General features: G+C 37.1%; 1 protein-coding gene across 4 annotated transcripts in view; it reads left to right on the forward strand.

Annotated features, from left to right (window-relative positions):
• The first annotated feature begins 1,531 nt into the window (after positions 1 to 1,531).
• Positions 1,532 to 23,994, forward strand: part of tnrc6c1 (trinucleotide repeat containing adaptor 6C1) — a 49,923-nt gene continuing 27,460 nt past the window's right edge. For all 4 annotated transcript variants that reach the window (XM_081383186.1, XM_081383187.1, XM_081383188.1 and 1 more), the window contains exons 1-3: positions 1,532 to 1,634; positions 10,382 to 10,484; positions 10,992 to 11,013. In XM_081383186.1, the coding sequence (XP_081239312.1) occupies positions 10,422 to 10,484; positions 10,992 to 11,013 (85 nt within the window). In that variant the 5' untranslated portion in view covers positions 1,532 to 1,634; positions 10,382 to 10,421. The remainder of the gene's footprint in view (positions 1,635 to 10,381; positions 10,485 to 10,991; positions 11,014 to 23,994) is intronic.

Genomic DNA, 23,994 nt, shown 5'->3' on the forward strand with positions numbered 1-23,994 from the left:
CCTGGGTGGAGACCATATACTTACATGCTAGGCTACACTTTTAAGCCTATATTTCAGTATGAAAATATTTCATATGCCTTATGAAAGCCATGCTTGATAACAGGCTGAGTGTCCCAAATTGTGGAATCACAGCTTCTGTGAGGAAACTTTCTTTAATGCATATCAAGAAGATTAAAATAAGTTCAGCAGACAAATAACATTTCAGAGATGTAAAAACAACTGTTGCAGACAAAATGTGTTAAAACAGTGCATGGTCTCTATTTAAAGATAATTACTAAAGTGGTGTAAATAAATACAGAAAATATCATACACAAAATTACATATAGGCCTACAATACACAAAATAGCATATTTTTTTGTAACAACGATCAAACTCTGTAAATCACCATGGAGCACACCTCATTTGTTTTGGTTTTGATGTTTGTTAGAGAAAAAAGTGCACTTAACAGCTGGTGAGTCAGTCCAGAGGGTATTTTAGCAGCCCCCCCAAAACAGGAATGTCTGAAAGCCACCTTCTCTGTCAGCGAGGGATAATACATTGAATGATTGTATGTTCATTTGTTTTTAGTTTTCAGTTAACAAGTTAGTTCATTATTGAGAGATGATTGCCAAGTGATGTCTAGTGGTTTGTTGAAATCGCGCCCCCTGCCGGTGGAACGATGTCTAAAAAATACATATTCAATGTGGTACGTTAAACCTTGTAACTAAAATGGATGCTAGAACAACTATGGTTTTATACATTTTTAGGTATTGCTGAGAAAGCCCGATTAATGATTAATCAAATGAGAGAAACACACGGGAGCGGATGGCTGGGTATAACGTGCATGAGTTTGTGTTGTTGGGGGAGGGAAGAGGTAGTTCCTCGACCCTCGTTGTCATAGCAACAGTAAAGGTGGAGCGATATTTTAACATAGGGGTTGGATTGTTTGTTAGTTGAAGTCACGTGACGTGCCTCTGGGGAATGGGGGCACTTCCTGCTTTACTGTGCTGAGACTTGAGCCGCTGTTGTCAGTTTCAACAAAATGGCTGCTGGAGCGCCACAAACGAAAATCCAGTGAACGCTTCACGTCAGTGCAGTATCATTTTAAATGGATGCATTGGAATTTCCCTACCTTCTGAGCATCGGGACATTTACTCGTGTGGACTCGTTTACATACGCATTAGCGAACTGAAGGCATGCTGAAATATCTCCCTTTACGCACTTTATATACTCCCAAAAAAATACAAAAGCTCAAACTGCCAGTGTGCGCGCGTCTGTGTGGGTGCGCGCGTGTGTAGCTGCTCCTAAAATCGTCGTAATGTTAAAGCTGATCAACCTTAAGCTGTCTTGCTGACGTGCAAAATTGTCTTTTTCACTGTTTGCGCTGGCATTTTTTTTCGCATCTGGATAAATTCCCTTGCATTTTGAGAGGTGAATTCCTCAACTGGAAAGCCAGGCTCGCCATTGCAGCTCACTGCAGGAGCGAGTGTCCTGTGACTGTCCTGACTGCGACTGAATAATATCTGATCTGTGTCAGTACGGGTATCGACAACACCATGCAGCTCATGCATCACATCTGAATGCATCACATCTGAACAGCAGACCGCAGTTGCTCCGTCTGCAAAAAAAAAAGAAGAAAAAAAAAAAAAAAAAAGGTAAGACAAGACATTTTTAAAACGTTATAATATTTAGGTGGGCGGGGTGTGATATTTTTTGGTATACAGTGATATTGCATCATTTTAGGAATTTATTTTGAGCTGTTTTGTTTCTGACAGACAGACAGTGACATTGAGAGGGACGCAGAATTAGTGAAATCACTAAAACCAGGCATACTGTGTTTACGCTCGCCGATAAGGGTATTTAACTCCATGCATGGTCTTTTCTGTTTTGATTGTTAGAAATAGCTTTCGTATGCAAATGTTTACTACCCCGAACATCAACATTTGCCCATTTTCTAAACAGAGGCGAGATAAGCCTTATTTCTTATCGGATTCCAGTTGATTTTTAGATACATACTCGCGCGTAATGTCTGGCAATGTGAGATCTATTTTATGATTTGCCCGTTGTTGCGTTTACTTAACGCTAGAGTTTGACGCTCGAATGGTGTGTTTTGTAAATATGTGATTTTCGGGGAGTCCTGTCACGCCGTTTTGATGATAAAATGTTAGCTAAGGCAACTCATTGCGTTTTTTGTTTGTTTGTTTTACATTATATTGCTATGGAGAATCATGTTACAGTCTTTCTGCAATGACGTTAACCCTGGACGATGAACGATAGAGAAAGAACCGCTGTGGTGTTTATATTTTCATTGGGTTTGGATTAGAAATATCTCACGAAGAAGCCACTATTATTTCTGGTCGTATTCAGATTCCTCAAGTTCCTTGAAGCTTCTAAGTGTTTGTTTGTTTGTTTTCAGGGGAGAATTCGAGAGGTTTTATTCTCGAAATCATGTTTACCATTGAGAGTAAATTGTTTACAAAAATTGGTGATAGGCTAGTTTCCGTCAAAATGTCGGTTATTGTTACTACAAGAAATATCGTAAGCTGCCAGAATCTTCCTGTCACTATTTATTATTTAACGAGATTACTACTAAATTACCATCGTTTTGTTTTGGTAGCGATAACTGATTTAGACTGACACTATGGTTAGTTACCATGGTAAAATTTCGCAAGCACACTGAACACTGTTTTTGGCTTTGCAAGATAACGCTACTGAGGACAGCACTCATGCCAAACATACCCATGACTGTCCCTGTGGTGGTGCAGTTGCTAATTTGGCAGGGAAGTTTCAGCTCCCCTCACAGGGTCAGGGTCCCCCTGTCAGAGCCAGACCTTTGAAAAGGCTGTGTGTTTTCCAGGAGTGAAAAAGGGTCAGACAAAAAGAGGCCACTAAATGCTCAGATTACCATAAAGCTTAGGTCACATTGCCCCTCTCAGCTTGTTCTTATAAAGCCTTACCAGCATTACTGTGGCTTGGGATTTGCACCATGTGGCTTCATGTTTGGTCATTTGTCACTGTTGGTTATTGAAGTGGAATCATTGTTGCTGAGTCTGGTGCATGATTCCCCTATTCCCCATTTTGAGCAAGACCATAGTAACCACAGATAAAACCATGGATTGTGTGATATTTCTGTAGTAAGGTCAATGTTAGGGTTAGGTTTTTGTAAAAATCACTATTTGTTACAAAAAAAAAATAGAATGACATTATAACAAATACTAATTGTTGCTATTTTGTACACTTGGTGATTTGGCACATGTATCAGTTAGCACCTGCATTCTAATCTAAAATAGAGGCTCCCATCTGAGCTCATCACAGTCACTGGTATCAGACTAGTAATGCTAGGTAAGGTTTTATAGCTGAGTGATTATGTCCCATTATTTCCCACAGTCCTTTCACTTTGAATTTTTTTTTATTTTATTTTTTTTTGCTATGTGCTGTGCAGATCTTGGTCTCTTGTCAAACTTTGACATTAATGCCTTGAATCAACCTGGGTTATCATTTTATTTGTTTGGTCAGATAACCAACAGCTGTCATTCCTAAAGTTAGATTTATGCTGATCTTTGAAGATTGTGACCGGATCTGTGTCCGACTGACCCTCATAGGACTTGTTCATCATAATAGATGATATTGATGTAGAGATATTTCTTTCATATCTTAATTATGTAAGCCTCTGGAATTGAGATTACGTTTCTTGAGACTTTATCTATGTTATGATTAGCTGTCATAATGTGTTTCGCATGCTTTGCTCTATGCTGTTTTCTCCATTCACACAAGACTGATGTGAGGAGGTTGAGTTTTTTTTAATCTTTTTGGCATGCCAAGAGCTTTACATTCTTTTTTTGATTGGTTGAAAACAGCAGGCCAAAGGGCAGCTCAGATGAGTCTTTCAAAGGCAAGTTTGCCACTCTGAGACCCACTGTAGCAGTTATCTGAATTCATTAACCTTTTGAAAGGCATTTTTTATTGTCAGAATGCCACATTTCACCTGCTTGGTTGACTGCATAATGGCAGCATTCAGTTACAGTAAAGGTGTTAAGTCCTTCCTGTTCATCTAGCTTATAAGGATGTCTTAATATCATACATTTTAATAACACATAGGGCTGAGAAATGTGGTCTATAAATCTGTACACTGCTCTAGACCAATTGTGAGGTGCTGAAAGTAACAGTTATTTGATAGTTTATCTGAAATTAATGTTTCATGGTATTCAGAATATTTGTGGCTTTTTCTGGCCACTTAGACAGGAAGAGACCCTCTGACCGACATGAAAAGCAAGCCACAGTTTGTGGTGTTTAGGGGTGAGTAAATCTGAAATGGATAGATACCACAATAATAGACTGGCACAGATAAATTTGATCTAGAATAAGCCGTGATGACAGTCTCCCTGAACTGTTGAAATGTGTTTTAACTTCACGGTCAGTGTTTTTGTTTCCCCAATAGTAATAATATTGATTATTTCACAGGCAGAAAACAAAGCTATATAGTTTGCTTGCCTTAAACAAAACTCTAAATATCTTGTGCTTTCATACACTACCCTGCAGAGGTTTGGGTTGGGTTTTTTTTTTTTTTTTGAAAAAAGTATCTTATGCTCACCAAGGCTGCATTTATTTGATCAAATAGTAATATGTTAATATATTTAAAAATGTAATTCATTCCCATCAATTCAGTCCAATGATCATTCAGAGATGATTATTATCATCAATGTTGAAAACACTGCTTGATATTTTTATTTAAACAATGATACATTTTTTCAGGATTTGTTCTATGAAAGCTCAAAAGAACACCATTTATTTGAAATTATATAATTGTTTTTGTAATAATGTACAAGTCTTTACTGCCACCTTTGATCAATTATAATGCATTCTCTATGAATATATATTAATTTCTTTTAAAAAAATGCGTATGAGTTTCACAAGTGTTGTGTGCAGTATGCAACAGATGGTCAGTAAATGTATTGTGGGAAGTTCGTGGGCACGTCTGGTCCCCAATCTACTCATGGCCGAAGTTCTTTTTCGTTCTTCATTTAGGGGTAAAACGAAGTTCGAAATACGTGACCAGCGATATGTTGTTATCGAATATCTGACGCCACCCACAGTCCCACACTGCTGAGAGCGACGGTTAGATGAATATGTAAATATGTGCTGCGCGCATTCCTCTCGGTAACAAAATAAACGCACAACAAAACTAAGAAAACAGGAAGCATTTTTTTTTTAAGTAAAGCAAGAAAAGCATCTGATATAGCAATGTGGATATGTTTGCACAAGCTCTGCACTCTAGTGAAGTCAGTAAAGTTTACATTGCTATATCAGAAGCTTTTCTTATGCTTTATTAAAAAAATGCTGTTTTGTTATGTGTTTATTTTGTTACCGAGAGGAATGCGCGCAGCACATATTTACATATTCATCTAACCGTGGGTGGCGTCAGGTGTTCGATAACAGTATATCGCTGGTCATGTATTTCGAACTTCGTTTAACCTCAAAACGAAGAACGAAAAAGAATTTCGCCGTGAGTATGTTGAGGCCTTTAAGCCTTAAAGGGATAGTTCGCTCTTTGAGATATTTTGAAGTTCAAACAACATTAGACCCCATTGAATTTCATTGAATAGAAAAAAAAAAAAAAAAAAAACACAGACATGAGGGTTCAATTCAAAGGAATTGTATGTGCCTTGAACAAATAATGCATTTTCATGAAAGGAATAAAAGAGAAATGAAAAATGAAAATGAAAGGGTGAGTAAATAATGACAATTAAATTTTTTGGGTGAACTATCTCTTAGAGGTTTCATAGGTCCAGTGTAATAGGTTGTTTACACGTCACCGTTTTCAACTAAAACCAGAAAACTTTGTACGTGTTTTGGCCATTCATTTACACGACAACACGTTTTGAGGGACTGAAGCGCTAACTTTTGAAAACGTGTTTCAAAGTACAACCTTTTGAAAACAGTACCATAATTATCTCTGTGTAAACTACAAAAACACAAATTTTTGAAAACGGTGACGTCATGTGCTACGTATTACGTGTTCAGATAGGTGCGTAGTGTTTCTTTACAAAGAGACAACTACTGGCCTGGCAGCAGAATACAGCGTTTTTTGTTTTGTTTTTTTTACTGATCGTTTTGACAATTGTGTCGGCTGTATGCGAAAATCGCAAAGGAAAAACGTTTCCATTTTTAGTACATTGTTGTCATGTAAACGTACCCTGAAGCTCCCGTAAGACCGAAAGAACGAAGAATAAAAAGCCGTGTCTGTGTACAGGATTTGTACTAATCTCACTAAAATTCGCTTGACAACTTTTTTTTTTTTTTTTCCTTGATGCATCACTAATAACATCAGAACTGATCACTCTCAATTTAGTCCCCCGTTACATGAGTTTCCTCTTATGCCAAGTCCATTAGTGTGCTGAACTGTTGGATGTTTTGCATTTTATTGAGACAAATGTGCAGTCGCTGAAAGACCTACGTGATTTGAGTATAATGACAGGGGTCTTTATGGAAGGCATTTGTGTGATCTATTAGGGCAATAAATTGTCAGCAGAGCTTGTGCAAGTGCTTTCATTAGTGACTTTGGAGGAAGATGAAAGTCATCGGACTGCTATGACTGTGAGTCAATCCACCAAAAAGCTATTTTTATGTTTGCCTGCCAGGAACTGAATGTATTGAAAATCACCTTTCGCTGTTTTCTATTGGCATTCAGACTGGTTGGAAGTTTTCTTCTGCTGAATTAAAGAGGTGCCATACTGATGGTCTGGAATTCATAAAACGGGATTTCACGCCGCACTTTCACCACTGTATAGTTGCCTGTGGAAATAAAATCAGACTCTAAAGGTTCTTTCAACCGTCTTTTCTTTTGTCTGTTATTTGTATAGTGCGGTTGGGTGACTAAAGGAGTTTTTCGTGTTATCCAGGGGTTTATTGGCATGTCAGGTCTGGTCTTCTCAAATGGCTCGGAAGTTATGGGTTTCTAATGCCTGATTGTGTCTGATGGAGAGGCTGCAGATTTCTTCCTCTGTAGGCTGCTGTTGCTAGCCAGCAGGTTCCCGAGGGCTCTCAGCTCTCTTGTTTGTCTTGCAGCGCTGACATTTTTTGGCTCTGTGCCCAGAGAGCGTCTAGCTATCCCCCACCCCCAGCCCCCCGCCCCCACCACCTCATCTCCACCGTCTCTTCAACTCGCTCATTTCCCCTCCTTCCTCCACCTACCACTTTTTCCTACAGTACTTCATACTGACTTTGACTTGGACCGTATCATAAATACACAAGAGACCAACAATGTAGGCAGTTATGTTGTGGGATGTGTATTTATCTCATTAATTCTGCCCATAATCTCACACACAGGTAAAGCTAAAGCAAAAGTCATTATGGACTGAGCCATTTAGACTGATATTTGTTTTCATGTTTTGGCTGATAACCAATAAATAGATGGTATCAAATTCTGTACTATTACATTTTATATAATTATTGTTTTTAAATGCTACTACAAGTGAATTTTTGTATCACACAGATATAATGTGCAGTATGAAAAATTTAGTTTTTCAGTTTCAGATTTAAGTGGTATTAAATTATCAGTCTTTTTATAAAGCAATGAAATAATCTATTTATACATTTTTGTTATTTGAATTCGCACGGTGACAAGATAAGATATTTGTCTGTGACGCTCGGGATCTGTTGCATTTATTTTGATCTTTAACATTAGGGGCCTCATCTATAAAACTTTGCGTAGGATTTACGTCAGAAGTGGCGTACGGATGAAACATAGGACGTGCGTACGCACAGAAATATTCGGATTTATAAAACCGTGCGCACGCACATCCTGCGCAGTTTTCCCTTAATAAATCACAATCAATTCTAAATGTAGCGCAGCTTTTGCGGCTTCATAGTTGCCCATAAATAGACTGTGAAACGCCCACAAGTTAATATTCATCGACTGCGAAATCATGGCAAACACAGAGGAACACCAAGGAACATAACTTCACTCACGCGCAAGCGTGAAGCGCATGATCAGCCATTGTGCGTCATCTTTTTTTACAGCCTATGGCCTACACATTGTGATGGCATCATGACATTTTATTACCATCCATTTGATTGCATCTGACAAGCTACAGATGTGTTATGAGGATGAATTGCATAACATGCTAATATTATTGCAGAACATATATGTGTTAATTTGCATTTCTGTTGTAATCTTCATTTGATTTTGTTTGTTTTACACTGCAGATCGATCAAACGGGTGTTTGTGTAGGCTGTTAATTGTAAGACTTGATTTGTGAAGTCTTCATGTTATTTATGAGAGGCAGTAGGCCTATTGCCATTTCTTTTACACAACGATCTACAGTTTCACACACTTTCACGTGTTTCTTCCATCTGCCGACGGTGTCGCCATTTCTCATTTCACCCGTTTTTGTGCGTACGCCTGGGTCAGAACTTGCGTGAAGGACCGCATATTTTCCCGTCAAGTTTGCTTTTTATAGGCTAAATACCAATTATTGCGTAGAGAATGGAGTACGCCTTCTTTTGTGCGTACGAAACGTTTATAAATGAGGCCCTAGATCTTTACAACTTTCCCTTTATTTATACAAAACGAATACTTGAATCCTCCTCCGCAATTGTCTTGTCAGTCATCTTTCCCTACTCTCATCACTAGTGAAATCTGACTCCGCTGTAAGACACTTTCAGTTTATAATTGTAGTGTCCATTGTTCAACTGATCTAAATGATTTTTAGCCTATTTCTATAAAAAAAGCTAAATGGTATCGATGTACATCCGAACATGGTTTAACACCGCTAACGCTGACTACGACAGCAAAATGACTCTGATCATGTGAGTAATGATGCTGAAAATTCACCTCTGCCATCACTGGAATAAATTACATTTTTCAAATACAAGTCTGTTATATTAAATTGTAATATGTCACTCTTTTACTGTATTTTGATCAAATAAATGCTGCCTAGTTAAACATAGACTTCTTTCAAAAATATTTTAGAAGATAATGACGTTTGAACAGTAGTGTATCAGTTGATATATGACGACCACCTGTATGGTGCCAATATACCGTGCATCTCTCGTTTCAAATATTTATTTAGTGATTATTAGAGAAGAAGAGCCATTCATAGGCTTCCATCAATCTTTTTTTGGCGCATCTGGTTCATGTCACATTTGTTTATCTCTGATTCATCCACTCAGGCAGAGTTTACTGAAAACAGGTGGTATTCAACGAAGAAAGTTCAAAGTCAATGTTTTTATTCCTAAAAGAAATGTTCCTCTAAATCCCAAGCACATCCTTTTTCCTGTGAATTTCTTGTTAACATTCTTTTCTGACTATTGTTAACATAAGCGCAAACAGTCAGAGCTTTGTTCACAGATGGATTTTTTTTTTATTTAACTAGAAATTTTTACTTGATGCAGCTGCTTTCATTTATTTGTGCAAATCTAGTTTAAATCAGTGATTTCTGCTTTTCGTCTCCATGCAGGTTGGTCTGTATTATCTAATGAATGTACGGTTTGGTGTTTCTCTCAATACTAGAGGAGAGCATGTCTTTTGTTTAAGTATTTTATCTTTGGTGGCTCAGACTTATTATTGGTGGTAAACCAGATTTTGTAAATGTAAGCCACACTAAGTTTATTGTGGGTTCACTTTCTTCATTAACAGACATGAAATATTTTGTTTGTTCTTTCTTTTCTTTTTCTTTTTTGAAATCTATGGAAGCTTTTTTCCGCCACAAAATAATAAAAAAAAAAGATAATTGCGACTTTTTATCTCACAATTGCGAGTTTACATCATACATCAAATAAAGTCAGAATTGCGAAATATAAAGTCAGAATTGCGTGAAATAAAGTCACAATTACGTGTTTTAAAGTCAGAATTGCGAGATATAAAGTCACAATTGCGTGTTATAAAGTCAGAATTCTGACTTTTTTTCTCGCAATTGCGACTTTATATCTCGCAATTCTGACTTTATATCTCAGAATTCTGACTTTATATCACGCAATTGGGAGATATAAAGTCAGAATTGCATGATATAAAGTCGCAATTGTGAGATAAAATGTCGCAATTATCTTTTAAAATGTTTTATTCAGTGGCGGAAACAAACTTCCATAGAAATCAGCTATTGTATAACGTAAAAAATAAATTAAAAAAATGCATACTTGGGTTCCTTTAGGTTTTAGATAATATTCCAATTAGTACTGCCCTTGGTTCTGTGGGTAGTAATATTAAAGTAATAAAGTAATAGATTAAAAAATGTATACATTTGAAAATATCATATTTGCTAAAAATTGTATCTTAAAATGTTCTATTCAGAAATACGACATTATAAATGTTGTTTATAATATGTTTGGGAGTTATTTTGTTAATTGTCTCTATTTGTTTTTAAAGATTAGGACCAAAATAACTCACAACTGATCTTTTTCACAGCCTTGGGATAAAACACGTCACACAAAAGGAGAACCATTTGATGGAAGAAAAGAAAAAGAAAAAGCAAGAGGAAAAGAAAAAGAAGGAAGCTGCTCAGAAAAAGGTGAGGGCTTCTTTCCTATGACCTACAAGCTTTCACCTAGAATCTTTTGCTTGCGTCCTCCTTATGAAAGCTGCTTAGCGGACACCTTACTGAGTCTGTCATAAGCTTCTGAGACATCTTTACTAACGTAAAGCACAGGTACCAAACTGAAGACCTAGAGCTCACAACAACCTGTTTAATGTCTGCTTGTGAAACTCTATTCAAACACAGATAGATATTAGGCTATGCGTCTCACTTCTTAGACATCAAAGTGTGTACATTTACTAATGTATCATTCACATCCTGCTGCTCTTTGTAATGATTTAGCACGTCCAGCTTGATCTCTATTTAGCATAAGCAGATATCCATTCAAATCCATCTTACATGTTCCAAGATTTGTGGTCCACTAGTCATTTGTACTGTTTTTGTTTTTGTTCCAGAAGCGACACGTTTTTTGTTATAAAGCTTTTGTACATTAGACCTGTGAAAGTGTTCATCTCTCAGTCTACCTTTGTTCTTTCTTTACAGGCTGCTGAACAGAAAACCAAAGGTCAGTTATGATTCTCTTTGCAGTGCTGCATTAAAGCATGAAGTTAAAAGTGTTTCTTTTTCAAGGATCTTCTCCATTCAGATATGTTCATACCACATGCATCTTGTCAAACACCTCTAGAGTGCTAAAACCTGCGTTGCATGTGCTGCAGAAATTTTTAAATGCTATTGTCAGAATTAATATTCAAACATAATACCATTCGCTATAACGGTTGTTTCATGTGGGACTGCAGTACATTTGATCAGAATCTGCGCAGTTATTTACGTGGGTGAATTGAATGACTGGCACAAGACGGCACAACAGTTGTTAGAGACAAATCAACCACTACTGGTGAATGCTGAGGTATTCAGACGTTTGCACTTTAAACATTTGAAATTTGAATGTTAATAAATCAGGATTGTTTTCCTTAATGTAATATCTAAGGAATTATACACAAACACGGTGCTAAGCATAAAACATTTAACATACATTGTTCACAGTATTTTATTTATCACGGAAATCCACGTAAACAGGCGGCATCAGTGTTTCTTCAACTATTTTGACCCTGTGGACTTTTAGTGTTCAACAGTGAAGAATTTTTTGTCATTTTTGTTATTGCCATCATACTTCAAATAGGCTAATGTATTCTGTTTGATTGAATTCTGTGATGGAAATGACATTTAAAGTTTTTTAAATGAAAATCACAATTTAAAATGGCTGACTTTATCTTGCTAGGACTAATTTCATAGCATTAGATTAGTTCTAAATACACAATTGAATTATATTTTTATACTGATTTATGTTTTAACTTTATATTATTAATTTTAGTATTTATGTACATGACAACTGAAGGATCGTTGTAGTTTGTGCAAAGATTTAAATAGTTTTCACATAGTAAGTATTAAAATCTTACTGTTTATTTTGCTCCTTTTGTGGCGTATCATAGTAGATTATCAAATTATGAATTTTCATATTTTTAGATTATATCTGTGTCTGGGACCAGTATAAAACAATAGAATATGTGCATAAATGGTGTTTGCAAAGTAGCCAAATAAATGGAGATATGGAGAAAAGCCTAACAATTTTACAAAAAGTGCTTGTAGGTGAAGAAACACCCATTCATTCAAAGGTATCTTTTCTGTGTTAGTCTGGTTGTTAGTAGGTCCTGGTTAAATCCGTGTTAAGCAGCAGATCTTAGATTGACAGGAGAAGTGAGAGGGACAGCACTGCAGGAGAGGAGGTTATGTGCTGACATGTTTGGTTCTGGTCTCCTCACCCCATAGGCCAGGTCACGCCGCCTTCATTGAGAGGGGTGAGGTATGAGGCAGTCAATTTTAGACGGCAGAAAGGGCTTTTTCAGGGTTGTCATGGGGCAGATGGGAGAGGGGCTTATGTCATGTGAGGGATAGACAGTCATAAATCTCATTAGAGCATCTGCTAATGCTGGAACTCTCAAACATCAGACTTAACGGAGGAGGGAATGCTGGTTTAGTGCGCACAGGAAACTTGCGTTGCAAAATATTCTGGAGAATTGAGTCGCAAAGCTATTTCTTCTCCACTTTCATCCCCCAAATTTCTGTATCACTGCGTGAGTCAGTGTTTAGAATCTCTTGTTTCTTTAATCGGAGTACACTAGGGGCATTCGTGGAGCTTTGCTAATTAGATCTAATCTGATTTTGCTTTGTTTCACATCTTTCTTTATCCCCTCTTGCGCCATGGTACCTAAGGACACACATTATCTGCAGCTGATAAGGATATGTCTGTTCCTTCCGCCTGTTAGATCTTCTTGAATTTGGCTGACCTGCTGTTTCTGGGTGGCTCGACATGTGTGTTAGATTTCTTCTGTGTAAACTAAAGTAAGATGGACCGTTTGTCGAAGGTGATAGTGTAGTATAACCCTCCTGGATCGTTGTTGACCTTTTTATGCCTAAGCCTTCTAAATGCTTTACCCAAGATACTGTCTTCGTGACTGGTCTTTTATAGTCTGACAAATGTGATACAAACAAGTAGATAAAGTGATGTTTGAACCACCCCAACATATTTTCCTTGTAATTTGGCTTTTGTTGATGAAGTCGTATGTTTATGGTAAGGATGTGCACAATTTAGTTGGTTGTTTGAAAACCGTTGGTCTTAAAAGGATATTTCACCCAAAAATGAAAATTCTGTCATGATTTAGTCACTTATGTTGTTCGAAAAACTGTATGAAAAACTTTTTTTCTGTGGAGATTTTTAAAAAATGTCTTTGTTTTTTCATCAATGGTCACCAAAACTGTTTGGTTACCAACATTCTTCACAATATTTTCACTTATGTTCCAGAAAGAAAGTCATACAGGTTTGTAACAACATGAGAGTGAGTGAATGATGACAGGATTTAATTTTTTGGGGAGTGTACTGTCACTTTAAGGAAGCTATTTATAACTAGGCTGGTTTAGGGCATGCCTATCAAATGCCAGATGTGTTTTTAGCGATGTTTAGATGCTAATCGCAGTTGTTCAGTGTGGTAACTGACAGGTATTCATCCAACAAAATGACTAAATTATGCAACCTTTAGTGCACAAAATTGTCAGTCATTTTAAAAACAGAGACCTACGCATGAATAACAGCAAGCGATTTGAAGACTAACAATTATTGTCTTGAGTTCTGAAGTTTGATGGCTGGACACAACTTCTGTTATTCTTTCAGCATGCTAAAACGCTCTCTGAGAAGTGCTCTCTGTGTCCTTCTATAAATATTGAATATTTAAATAAAGCCCTGCCACTATAAATATTAAAGCTAAAGAAAAAGAAAAAAAAAAGAGTTTACCCCACTTATCACCTACTATTTAACCACTCTGACCACAAAAATCCACTTAAATGATTTGAGCTTGCCATGCCTTGCCTTAGTAACAAGTATATTGAATATGTTCCTATGTCAACAATATGTTCTGTGAATTCTGAAAGGACATTTTAAATTCAGCATGATGCCACCTAAAGATCATTTGTATCATTAGAGAAAGGTGAAGGTGAGCTCTGAGGCATGAATCTCTAAAGAGACTCGTGGAGGAAGCAGTGATGACTTCAAGACCAACTTTCTCTTTTCAAGAGAGGCCCAGGAGGGGCCTATACACGCATGCACACAACCTGGAGAGATTCACAGGGAAGTGCTTTTGCCAAACCGACAGAGTATTTTTGTGGAATGAGAAAAAGAGAGAGAGAAAAAGAAGTACAGAAAAAAAGTTGGAAAACGCTGTAGGTGTCTGTGTCAATGGAGGAAGGGAGCAGTGGAACTGTGTGAAAGAAAGTGTGAGAGCCTGCTTAAGTTTCCTGTCAGCTCAAGTCTTTTGGTTTTGGCCGCAGAGAAGCTCAAAGGCCTCTGAAGATTTTTAGACAACTGAAAAAACAACCATCCCCCTTTTTCCCCCTCCAAATCTCTTTCTTTCCCTTTCACTTTCTAACTCATTCTCTGAAACTTAATTTGCATATGTGCACACATAGACGCATACCTCAAGGACTAATCAGATTTGCTGCTGATTGTTAATGTGCTAAACCAGATTCCTGTTGTTTCTGCCCCTTCAGCCACAGAGACTTTCTGTTTTGCTCACTTGGTCCAGTTTCCCTTAAGATAGTTTCAACCCCGGAAAGAACGTCTATGACCCATTTAACTTTGTATTGTATATTGCATGTAAAAAATAATTACCAGTGATTGCAATCAATAGTTCCAGTTAGAACTATTATATATATAATTATTCGTTTCTTATTTTAAATAAGTTTTGTATCATTGTTTTATTATTAGACTTTTTAATGAAGTTCAATCATTTTACTGAATCTGAATTTAAAAGTACAAGTCAATAAAATAACCACACTTTTTTTTTCTAACACACATAATACATTATATATATATATATATATATATATATATATATATATATATATATATATATATATATATATATATATATATATATATATATATATATATATATATATATATATATATATATATATATATATATATATATATATATTAGTGGTGGGCCGTTATCGGCGTTAACGCGAGACTCTTATCGCGCGATAAAAAAAATATCGCCGTTAATCTATTCTCCAAGTTGGGTTGGGAGCTGGCTCAAGCTACACAAGCTATGATGACGCAATCTACCCGCGGCCGCGAGGAACACCCGGCTGCAACGCATCATATTCGTCGTCATCTTAAGTAAACACGGCTGAAAGTTAAAGCTGGTGTAAAAGATCGGTGCAACATTCATTATTTGGACTTGGTTCGGATTTAAGCCGTCCGACGTAGACTGTGTGGTGTAACAGTTCGGTAAGTTAACACACGACTAATCCGTTCTACCACCTCAAATTCAAAACGAAACATATCACTGAATACCAGCACGCGCGTATTATTCCCAATATATCTGAGTGGTGTAGAACATAATCTCTGTCTGCGCCCGATTTAAAGAATCGTAAACTGAAAAGACATCAGTTAGACAATATTCTAATTTTAAATTTGGGGTTTCATAAGCTCCAAGCCATAATAAACATTAGACCTACTTAAGTCTCTGCAGCTAGTGTACTTAAATTTTATTTATCTGCAAAATTATGTTGTATACTTACAGTTTTGCACAATATATGTTCTCAAAACTACATGCACCCTTAAAAAAAAAACAAAAAAAAACAAAAAAACATTTAGCAGTTGTTTAGCAGGGTCTGTGTAACTATAATATCGTTATCGCAAGAGGCTGCAATGTATATCAAAATATAGATTTTAGGCCATATCGCCCATCCCTAATTGATAGCCTATAGTAGTTGATAATAACATAGGCGTACCTAATGTTGCCTACGGACGGTAACAGTACAGTAGTAACCTTTTACAGTCTATGAGTAGAACAGCTTTCTCAAGCAGTTTGTGATGCATTTTGGAAACAGGAGATGAGCCCCTGGTCTAATGCGCCACCTGGCTTGAGAAACCCGTTCTCAAAGACTTACTTTTATAGTCATTATTTGGGTAGCACAATTATTCTGAATGCCTTCGGCAGAATTCAAATGAGCCATTTTAATCTAGATTAATTTCAAAATTAATCTAGATTAAAAAAATTAATCTATGCCCACCTCTATATATATATATATATATATATATATATATATATATATATATATATATATATATATATATATTATACATCAATATACATCCTTTTTGTCTTTCGGTCAATATTTCGGTGCATCCCTAGTTATAAATGCAATATATCCTGAAAAGGATCTCGGTGCGGTTCTCCTGCTGACTTGGCACATTGTCAAAGTGTGTGCACAGAACGCTGCCTCTCTCAGAAGGAGACTTGCGAATTTGGGACGTACTTGGTGTAAAAATTGTGTTAAGCACATTAAGCAGTGAAAAATAACTCAATGTGGTGCACGCACTGACTGACACGCAAGCGTAAGCGCGAGCACAGAAAGCCGCTTCTCTCAGCATGTGATCGCAAATTCAGTTCTCTTTCACATCTTATTACACTTGAATGGCCGAATACACACACAATTATGTCAAAATGCTCATCATGTGAAGACAGTGGAGTATTTATGTAAGCACAGCCGGTTATGTATCAAGTAAAAGTAAACAGATGGGTGTAAACCGAATGCGTATCAGTATAATGGATCCGTGCGTTTGTCCTAAAGTGACAGCAGCCTTTTCAATTATCAGTTATTTGGGAAATAAGGTTTTGTGTTAGCAAGTATTTTTAAGAACTAGATGCTGTATTTTGCGATGGTTTGCACGGTTCAGGTCATCAAATCTTAAAATTTACTAAACAACATATTCTCAATCACAAGTGTATATATCATGGGTCTAAAATATGTATAAAATATATAATTGTAGTTGAGAGTTGCCAAATAAATGTCATTTTGTCAAATATTCTTTATAATATTTCACTGAGACTGCTGCTGTATTTTATTGTAGTGATTTTAGATTGTCTTGTTTCTAAAAATCAGGAAAGCTTGATCTGAAACTGTTGTTCAGACAGCCCTGCTTATCTTAAGGCCTTATCTTATTTTCGTACCAAGGACTGTTAGGATTACTGTAACTATAAAGTTTTAGATATTGATAATGACACAGAGGAGCAATATTGTTAGAATTACTTTCAGAATTATTTATTTTTCAGCTTATGAACGATAAAAACATTACCAGTCAATCAGAATCCACCTGACTTTAAAGAGCGAGGGCATTTAAAGCGGCAGATGATGTAACCGCAGCACACACTTATAATGAAAAGAATGTTATCGTCTGTTGGTGTGGATGCCAAGATATTTATTGTTATCATTCTTGGTGTAAACAGTCCTTAAGTCTGTTTGATATGGTGGTCAGGGGCAGTTGTATAGGGGTCTATGTCAGGCTGAATAGATCACACAGGTTTTGCCGGTTAACACCTGCTCTACTTTAAGAACCTGCTCATTACAGCTCCTTCCTATGCCATATTTGCAGAGTTAGGACATCGTTAATTACTGCTAATGACTCAGTCTGGCTGTTCGTCCTTGAGTTCCTCAGTTCGTAAGGAGTTTGATCCCCTGAGACCTTGGCATTCGTTGTATGAACAGAGTACAGGCTGCCTCTCCATGAGTCCTTACCCAGACATCCTATCTGAGAGGGCAGCCGCTACCCACTGTGAGCATGCAGGGCAGCGAGCAGAAGGATGACTCATGGCTTAGTGGAGCATGCTTTTTTGGATGTTTCATTGTTTTAAGCTCTGAACTTGCTTTTTAGAATTTCACTTTTGTTGTTACTAAAACGTCTCTTGGCAGTAACACAGACACCAAACTTGAGTCTGGAAAAGTATGGAATTTTTGAAGTGTGTAGGAATCCTGTTTATATAAATGAAAATATTATCTAATATTCTCCTTTAAATTCTGTCAAATTTGAGTGTATATTTGAACTTTACCTTCATGACATGTAGTTTTCTGTGGGTTGCTTTGACTCCTTCACGTTTGACTTCCTATAGCTTTCTTGTGCATTCAGATCATGAAAAATGTGCTGAGCATGTTGAAGTCCTGTAAAATGTGTGCTGTGCCAACTTTGGTCACCGTCAAAGTCTCTTCTTTGTAATGGCAGGCACAGTTTGAATTTCATAAAGAAACTCTGCCAACTCTCCACATTCACATGCATGTTAGTCAGCTGTCAGTATTTCTCTGAGGACCAGCAGGCCCTCAAAAGAAGCCCTGTTGATTTGCATTGAGAACCAAACACACTGTGGTTCAATTGTTGCACTTTTACATGGGTAACTATTTTTACAACATCCCACAAATGGTGATGCAAATTCATGTCGATATGCTGTTGCTGGCCTGCTTTCTTTTTTTGTATTTTTGTATTCAGTGTTACATGTGTTGTGTGAGAATGGAAACAATTTACTGATTGTAAATCAGTACTTGACTACTTCTTTTTTTTAAGATGCTTTTTTGTAACAAAAGTGACTTACACTTACTACCAGAGAGCCACTAAACAAATGACCAATCTGACAAATTTACATGTTTTTTCGAAATATTTATTTTCTCATCAAAATGTCAGGATGCCTGGCTGATGAGTAAATGAATCCAGCACTGCAAAAAGTACTGAATGTTTGTTGTTTAATAAACAGCTGTTGTAGAGCTGGATTTTGGACCAATGAGATTTCACTATGGGTGAGGGGCAGTGCAACAACACAGAAATGGAAAGCAAGCGTTCGACAAAATGCTTGTCGAAAAATGCTTGTCTGTGGCTTGTCGCACACAGGTCAACACAGAAGAAGAACATTTTATCACATGTTGCTGTTGTTTTATCGTGTTGTGCCTGGTGAGGACACTGTGTGAGACATGCTGCTGCTGTTGAATTTCTCGAATGGTCGAAAAAGGCTCTGGTGGTTTTGCTGATCTGGAGCGAGTGTGTGTTTGAACCGCTGAAGATGGCGGTGTGCGTGTATGTGGGGAGACAGAAACATTCTCTGACTGGGTCAGTATTTATAGCCTCCCTTAGGCAGTGCAGCCTACCGCCATCTTGTCTTTTTGCCAGCCGTGTATGTGTATTCACACTAGCTCCATCTCCCTTTAAAAAACGACTCTGATTTATAAAAGTGCTGTGCTTGAGTGTGTGTTTTGATTTGTGGTACATCCTTTTCTGCGTAAAAGGCCCACCATAGTGGTTAAAATAGAATAAAAGGATGGTGGGAGACACACATAATGGCTTATAATAGAGCTGTCGGTCTTCAAACCAATTTTGTCTGAATGTCAAACAATTTGGTGGAATGTGGAGCGAAAGAACGTAGGCAGATGCGTACCGGTAGCACAGGTCAGGTGAGCCAAGCTCTGGAATCTGCTCGTCTTCACGCACGTTCCTTTGATCATAAGACCCGGCCTGGACTAATTCCAGCCGAGGGTGTCAGACACGGCAGGTTACTGTGTGGTTCCTCAGTGTTTAGCAGTTAGCGGTGCTCAATCCCAGATTAGGCTTGTGCAAATTGCTTTGGTTTAAGAAGTGGCCTGAGTCCAAAGATAGCAGATTCCCCAGTGAAATTTGAGGCTTCATTGTTATGACACAATGTTGGGAAAGTTACTTTGAGGCTAAGCAATCATAATTTAAGCAATGAGCAACTTAAAAGAGGACATATCATGAAAATCGGACTTTTTCCGTGTTGAACTGCTATAATCGGGTCCCCGGTGCATCTACCGACCCAGAAAATGTGAAAAGTGACAACCCAGTACCTTTGTTTTGGTAAGCCTTTCTCTGCAAGCATGTAAAAAAATAAGATGATCAGATTTCGCTCCCCTTCTGAGGTAGGAAAGGGAACTTATTATAATATTACCGTCAGTTCATCTGCACGTTTCCACCCACGACAGCGCCACCATTTGGTTTTCGCAAGCGACAACAGTGTAACCAGTTCTAACGCAATGGCAAAAGTTCAAGAAAAGCATGCAATCTCTCTCTCGGGCTACATCCTTGTGGTATTTTGACCCAAAAATGTCACAGCTGTCTTATAAAGACTTCAGGGAACTGTGACAACTTGTGTTAAAGTGAGGGCACATACAAGTCGATGAGATGAATCAATGTAACCCACAACAACTACATAAATGTATCCACTAGCCATTCAGAAACGTCCAGGTCGCGAGGTGCATCTAAAAGTTGTCTCTCCGTAAGGCTGCACTCCGCTACTGGTTATTTCTGAGATTTTGGATGAGTGAGAAATTGCGTTTTGTTATTGCCGGAGTATCCGAAGCTCGTGTAAAGGATATTTAAAGGGACACACACAAAAAAACACCCAAAAAGGGGCAAATTTGACAAGCTGTAATAAATGATCTGGGGGGTATTTTGAGCAAACACATTCTGGGGACACCATAGATTTCTTGTGAAAAGGGGCATAATGTGTCACCTTTAAATACAGCTAGTAAAATGAAAGAAATTAAGAAATTAATGTCTTCTATTTGAATAAATATTTAAAATGTAATTAATTTCTGTGATGCAAAACTGAGCAGCCATTATTCCAGTCACACAATCCTTAAAAAATCATTCTAATATGCTGATTTGATGAATAGAAATTTTAAACGAATGGCATTTATTTGAAATAAAAATTGTATGTAACATTATAAATGTTAACTGTCACTTTTGATCAGTTTAATGCATGTTTGCTTGCTGAATAAAAGTATTTATTTATTTTATTTCCCAAACCTTTGAGCGGTAGTGTATATTGATAAACAGCCGTATTTAACTAAATATTAATTAATTAAGTGAGTCAATCTTTTTTATGAACCAGTTAATAAAAAATAGCCTTCTGGATGAATCGTTTCACTAAAATGATTTGGACTTCCCAACATTTCTTTGGAGGGATGATGAAGGCCACTGTAGGAAAGTCCCTTTGAGTATTGATTCAGTTTGCTGGTGTGCAATACAAAGTGATATTTTACATTGTTACGTTATACTGCTACTTTTTACTGGAACAACTACAACATTTTGAAATCAGCTGATCTGCTGTTCAGTTGCATAACATAAGGAATTGTTACATAAGTTGCATAACATAAGGAATTGAAGCTTATTGTTATTGAAACAACTCATTTTTGAAGTGAATAGTTTAATTGTACAATTAATTTGTACAATTACAGTGTCAGTGTTATGACGATCCGATCATTTTATTACTCTTTTTTTTTTTTTTTTTTAAGAGTAAAAGCATGTGCCAGAGAGGAGGGGAGGGTGTTCATCTGAAGTGCAGTTAATTGAGGGTGAATATGGTAAGGATTCCTCTCTGCTCTGTGCTCGTCCCATGAGACACGTCCCCAGTCACTCCAGTTTTCATGTAGAGCAGCTCCCAGTCTCCTCCTCGTGTGGGTCTTTTCATCTCTCTGCGAGAAACCGCAGGCCTTAAATACAGCTACATATTTAAACGCTGCTAATTAAGATCTCCGGACTCATTCGTGCAAGGTTAAACATGGAAAGCGAGGAGATTAGCATGATAGGCGAGCGTTGTGATTATTTCCCTGCAATGTCTTCCACTGATTAATGATCCTGAAGCCTTTGAAACGTGTCCATTGGCAGGGTCAAGTCATGCGTCACTCTCGGTTGTGTAGATCGTATTAGAGCTAATCTTATTGCTGCAGGGTATTGAACTCTATGACCACGAGCTGGCTATTTGTTTGACATCCAGAGTTTGATACTGTAAAAACAAAAGATTATTTGCTTGAGCTAATGCAGCGCTAGTCAATGTTGGCAAAGCACACATACAGATCTCAAGCAATTTTTTATGATGCTGAGATTCTGTTACATTTATACTGGTATATCTGACACCCCAAACAGAAAAATCGGTTTGCTCTTATAGACTATTTTACGATGGCTAGTCATACTTCTAGTTTCTTATCGTTTCGAGTCTTTTGATTTTCATATAATGTGAATTTGCATTAATATTATCTATCTATATTACCATTTCAGTCGTATCCGACTCTTGGTGATTCTATGGGCAAGAAACCGTCCATGAATTTTCATGGCAATGTTTTTTTTTTCCCCAGGGTAGGTTGGCAGGTCTTTCTCCAACCCTCCCTATTACATAGCTTGGGAGGACACACAGACACACAAACACAAACAAACCTGCATGTCTTTGGACTGTGGCAGGGGGAGAACATGCAAACTTTCTTGCTGTGAGGCGACAGTGCTTCCCACTGAGCCACCGTGCCACACATTAATAGTACACTTATCTTTAAATTGTTAGAAATAACATTTTGTTCATTTGTGTCAGTCAATTTCCAATTAAAAAAAGGAAAATAATCAACAGATATAAAGTATACTACTCACCAATGCTGCATTTATTTGATCAAAAAGACATAAAAAAATATTATTACAGTTTAAAATAACTGTTTTTTATGTTAATAAATTGTAAAATTTTATTTATTCCTGTGATATGCAGTACTGCAATTGAAATCACATAATCCTTCAGAAATCATTCAAATATGATTTGATGCTTAAGAAATATAAGACGTAGTACGTCTTTAGACATAACAGTGTCTTAAAAATAAATAATAAACGTATCATTTTTCTTTTTTTAAGTCATACCGACCCCATACTTTTGTATGCTATTTGTGTAAAGTATTTAATTGGCTGAATTATGAAAAAAATTCAGCTGAATTCACAGTTATTGAATCCAGTTTTTATTTTTTTTATTTTATTGTTGCTCAATATAAACGTGAAGGATGCTTTTGGTTATTGCATCTGTTCTTGCTGACAAAGCACAAAAATGCGGTGTTGTGTCCTCCCCATAGCCATTCAAATTGCATGGTTCCTTACATAGCAGTTATAATGAAAAGTATTACCCATCATTTCCTGAGCCAGCTGCTTGGTTAACTGTACATAAAGATGCCTCTCTTAAAACTATATTATCTGTTAACATCTGCTCACTCATTTTGACCTGTCAGTTTATTACATTTTGTGCATCCTGTAGCAGCCTGTGTGAGGTTTGTTTGTGTTGTGAGGAAGTGACAGATGCTCTGCTGTGATGAGATCTGGGAGAGGCGGAGAGAAAAAAACAACTGCAAGGTGTGTATCTCCATAGCAACAAGCTGAGTCTGGGACCCGGGGATGCACAAGGCATCTCAAGGTGTCTGTGTAAGTGCCACCCTAAGGAGAAATACTCCATGTGTCTGGCTCCTGAGGACATGCACAAACAGAGGATACCCTCTGCACTAAGATATCAGATGTTTCACTGCTTCAGAAATATTCTCTCAGTAAGGAATGTAAATAAGGGTTAGAAATTATGAAAAAAATAAATAAAATATTCGGATGAAAGTTAACATGAAAGGATGCGATGAGTAAGAATGTGGTGAGAGAAACTGAGAATCTCTCTCTCTCTCTCTCTCTCTCTCTCTCTCTCTCTCTCTCTCTCTCTCTCTCTCTCTCTCTCTCTCTCTCTCTCTCTCTCTCTCTCTCTCTCTTGTTTTTGTTGTTGTTATTTTAAGAACAGGAAAACCTAGATGTATAAGGAAGCCTAACAGTAGACCTGAAAAAAATAATGTAAATTAATAAAATCTTTTAATACATTTTATGAATATACATTTTTCTAGTTCAGGTAGAAATTGAGTGAAAACTATTTTTAAAGTTCCTAATCTTGATTGCAATGCGGGTCCTTTGAGGCAAAACGTTTGTGAAGAAATGTCTATTTGTGAAGTGCTATCTCTCTTAAATGTTTTTTTTAAACCCCGTCTGCTCACAATTGACCGAAAGTCATGAAGAAAAAAAAACATGGAAATTCACTGGTCAGAAACTATGACTGTATAGATTGCAAATCACTTAAATGTTTCCAAAAAAATGTAATTATTGTTTTCTCCTGACTTTCTTGTCATTTGTACATGATTTTAGTTCCTTAACTATTATTGTAGCCTATGTTTTACAAACTCTATATAACTATATAATGTTTGGGAAAACAAGGACGGTTTAAAATAGAGCATTTACAACAGAGTCTGTCAAAGTGACAGATAATGATTTGGTAGCACAATATCTGCCTGTTCTCTCCTCCACAGACGGCCACTAACGTGC

Source organism: Scardinius erythrophthalmus (assembly GCF_964197995.2).
Source record: "Scardinius erythrophthalmus genome assembly, chromosome: 1".
Lineage (NCBI taxonomy): Eukaryota > Metazoa > Chordata > Actinopteri > Cypriniformes > Leuciscidae > Scardinius > Scardinius erythrophthalmus.